Source organism: Pseudophryne corroboree, chromosome 1, assembly GCF_028390025.1.
Source record: "Pseudophryne corroboree isolate aPseCor3 chromosome 1, aPseCor3.hap2, whole genome shotgun sequence".
In the NCBI taxonomy this organism is placed as follows: domain Eukaryota; kingdom Metazoa; phylum Chordata; class Amphibia; order Anura; family Myobatrachidae; genus Pseudophryne; species Pseudophryne corroboree.
In genome coordinates, this window is record NC_086444.1 from 655723190 (window position 1) to 655727462 (window position 4273).

Genomic DNA, 4273 nt, shown 5'->3' on the forward strand with positions numbered 1-4273 from the left:
GAGCATCTCCTAAAAAGAATATATGGGCTCATAGAAGAATGAATAACTTGTACCCTTTATTGGACATCACATCTGCATGGAAGTACCATTCCGACAAATGAATATTTAAACATAATAAAGCTTAAGTATAAGAAAAATTATTTTGGGGGCTAGTGGTCCTTTATTTTCATTTTATTTTTATATTACGAGGCTTTAGCAAACCATGCATGTAGCCTGCCTTTAAATCTTTTATTGAAGTCAAGACTACAAAAGTGGAAAAAAATAAATACAAAATATGAGATTATATTCAAGCATTCAGTTCTACTTTTCTACCTCATTTTGTGCCATCACCCACAGCTGTGAGCTGTACAGTTCGTGTGACGCCTAGAACAATCTGTACTGAAAAGGTGTTTGCGTATGAGCGAGCCCCCACCTGCAGCGTTCCTTACTGATTCTACGCAAAGCGTATTTTCACAACAGTATTCCAGCTAACCGAGGTCAAATAAATAAATGTAATACCGATTTTTATTTAAAGCTTTATGAATATAAATGTAGCACATGCCAGATACTGTATGTCTGAGTCGCAATATAGTTTGAATTACAATTTATTTATATATTTTGTTACTTGACAGCATTTGCTTTAGGATAATTCAGTGTACAGTATGAGTGACTTACCACTGCAAAAATGTGCTCATCTCTGGGGCAATTGCATGAAATATATATGATGTGAAACATTTATACCTAACCACCCGGCACATTTGTGTTATAAAGATAAACACTTTCATTTGTACATTACTAGTACTAATACTGCCCAATAAAAATGCATTTATTGGAAGATACATGATAATGGAGAGTGGTGAGGCATACTATAAATGATGTATCCGCATGTTCACTTGTTCAGCCAAATAACGTACTATAAAACATAGGTGTCACCATATTGTGTACTACACGTCAGTATAGGTTCACGGAGTAAAATAATTAGGTATGTATTAATCACAATAAAAAATATTTATAACAAGAACAGTAATTAAAAATTTAAAAAAATTAAACGGCTGTTAGGCCCACGTCCCGAAACCTTAAGTGCAGTATTGTACTTGATACCTGGCTGTATGGCTCATTATTATTATTATTATTGAGTCTTTACAGTTTTATATTATATTATTATTTTGTATTTTTTTTTATAGAGGCTAAAAGGCACTTCATTAGCTATTTTATTCATTTCAACTCATTACAAATGTGTGGTCGCGACATTAATAAAAAACAGAATTAAAGAGAATGTGATTATTATTTTACAGCTCTAGAACTTTTAAAACCTTATTTATACACAATGTAAATATTGGTCCTCCTTTTCCTCCCATAGGGAAAAATAAAAGGATGAGGAATGCTGAGCTTGTCAAATATTGCAGCTTCTAGTCCATCTTTCCACCATAAGAGCTCCTGGGCCAATGTGTGATGACACGGCGATCAGTGACTGCAGGTAGAACACTGGTACCCTGCTGTCTCCGTATCATTACACAGTAAAGAACCTCGGGAGACCTGCACCATGCGCTACAGCCAGAGTCCATGTAATGCCCTCCAGCATTGCAGCACCAGGATGATGCCCAGATCACACTGCAGACACAAATCTGTCCATGTTGCCAGAGTATGCGGCATGTCTTAGGTAGGCATTTGTGCCCGGGTGCTGCCCGTTGCTGTTGTAGCTAGACAGTGATGTGTATTGTCCTGGAGACATCCTCCCATAGAAGTCCATACTGTCAGCGCTCATCACAGGTGAGGTGGGCATGGGCAGCCTGCTGGGTGTGCCAAACAACTGTGTGTTTCCGTGTGTGTAGGAACCCTGGCTGATGGGCAGGTGGCTGTTGGGCACTGGGTAGGAATATGGCACCGGGTTGGCAGACCTGTGCAGCATGGAGGCTCCCCCGGACTGGCTGCTGTAGCCTGAGGCGGCAGCATAGGTGCAGGAGCTGGCTGTGGTGGCCGCGGCCTCTGGGCTGATAGACCTGCTCGCCTGCTGGGCATGCTCCGAGCCTCCTGAGTGGCCGATCAGGGTGTTGATGCTGAACACCCGGGACTGGCCGGTGCCGAAGGCGGGGGAGGAGGAGGGATAATACACCGAGGAATGGGGGGCGACCTGCTGGCCATAGCCCGGGCTGACAGTCATGTTGGAGTACACTGAGTTGGGGTATGATGGCCTGGCCACTTGCAGGGATGGGAACATGGCTGTGTCATGTATGTAAGCTGGGTAAGTGGTGACATCCGTCCTTTTGAATCTCTTCCTCCTCCGCAGGAAGCTCCCGCTGTCAAACATATCCTCCGCATTGGGGTCCAGCGCCCAGTAGTTGCCTTTGCCCGGTCGCCCGGGCTCCCTGGGGATCTTGATGAAGCAGTCGTTGAGGGTGAGGTTGTGCCTGATGGAGTTCTGCCACTTCTTGGAGTTGTCCCGGTAGAAGGGAAAGCGCTCCGTTATGAACTTGTAGATACCGCCCAGGGTGAGCTTCCTATCAGAGGAGTGCGCTATGGCCATGGCTATGAGAGCGATATAGCTGTAGGGCGGCTTACCCCTCTGCAGGGGTCTTTTCCTCCTCCTGCCTTTCGGGGTGTCTTCCACCTCAGACTGCCCGCTGGACACACTGGCCTCTGAGCCCTGCTCCTTCTCCACCTTCACCACTGGCATAGCAAAGCTGCTGGACTGCTGCAGGTTGGTGGAGGCGCCGGTGGCCCTGGGCGGGGACTGCTGGCTCTCTGCGGTCATCCCGCCGTACTGTGTGGTTCTCCTCTGGCCCTTACAGTCAGTAGGTAGGCTTCCTTTCACCTGGGATAAGAGACTGGCAGCAATAGGGATCAAATGTCGCTTTGTTGTATAATCCTAGGAAACAAAATACCCCAGGACCACCAGGCGAGGTAATGTGCTGTTCTGTCACCCTGGGATCCGAACACGACTACAACCTACGGGCAGAGATCACAGTCCTAAAGCTCCTTGGCTGTCTCCAACACATGGACAATTCCCTCCACACGAGTCTGCGGAGAAAATAAAAATGTGTCATAGGAATACATTGCAACACACTAACCTAGATATTGCAACATAGTGACTACAATATTTACATAATATATGTCGTGATTTATTGATTTTTTTTCATGTTCTATTGACGATCGCTGAATAAGTTCAGGAATCATTCAGTAGACAACCCGTCCTAAGCAGTCATTATTAAGATTAGCAAATAATAATATTTGGAAAAATAATAATAATAATAGTAGTAGTAGCAGGCTTATTATAAAGCGCTCAGGTTATAATTTGATAGTTCATGTGATCTTTTATTTGAATATATTAAAATTCAGAAAATGATCAAACCAGTAAGTTTACATTAGAACCTAATCAATAAACATACCTGATTCCCAACACCATACGAATATTTAAGTTATTTACATTTCGAATTAGATTTCAGTTGGTAACTTATTATATTTTATTTCCTTTGGTTTTCATTCTAGATCTGATTTATCCGCTACAAGAAACATTGCGTTCAGTAGCAGTAGATTGATAAATTAGTTGGTAATTATCAAATGAAATCATATTCTTGCAGGAAATTGGGAAGTGAAAGTAATATAATAAGTGTTACATTTCAGTCAGGTGCAGGGTATATAGGCTATAGCCAGTGTTACCTGGGAAGCAGCGCTGCTGAGAGTCCTGCACACAGAGCCGCATTCTCCCCTCGTCCTCCCTGCAGCGCCTTATATAGTGCAGCATCTATCACCTGCCAATATAGGCTGCACACCTTGCTGTCATAATAAAAGTCTCTACCCCACACGCAATCACACCTGGGGTTTCCCAGCCAGTCTGAAAAGATAAAATAAAAGTCCCCAGTACCTTTTAAACTACCACCCACCTCGCAGGCGTATTAACTCTTTCCTATACCACATTCACTGTGTAGGTGTGAGACCCAAAATAATAACGCTGCAAAACCCATGTAGAAAAATGATTGAGTGACAACACTTTTAACAGCACATCTTTGTTTCTAGCTCAAATAAAAAAACAAAACATATATATTCTATTGTAAATTGTATTATTTATGTGCAATATGTAAAATAGCACGGTTGTGTGCACTCTGGTAATTTTTTTTTCCATAGGATAAACACCTACCGAGTTTAAAATGCAACATGTGATATATACAAAATATTCAGTTGTGCACATACTATAGGAAATGGCATATTAAAATTCGAATGCAAACTTTTGAGACAAAACAATAGTTTACTACCAGTATTCGCTCAAATAAATATATATATATATATATATATATAT

General features: G+C 42.1%; 1 protein-coding gene across 1 annotated transcript; it reads right to left on the minus strand.

The window, feature by feature from the left end:
- Positions 1–1173: 1173 nt before the first annotated feature.
- On the minus strand, positions 1174–3713 carry FOXE1 (forkhead box E1). The gene is made up of 2 exons (XM_063914663.1): positions 3637–3713; positions 1174–2997 (listed from the first exon to the last, which is right to left on the minus strand). Exon 2 carries the CDS (start codon positions 2729–2731, stop codon positions 1586–1588), a length of 1146 nt encoding a protein of 381 aa, XP_063770733.1. The 5' UTR covers positions 2732–2997; positions 3637–3713; the 3' UTR covers positions 1174–1585.
- Positions 3714–4273: the final 560 nt, after the last annotated feature.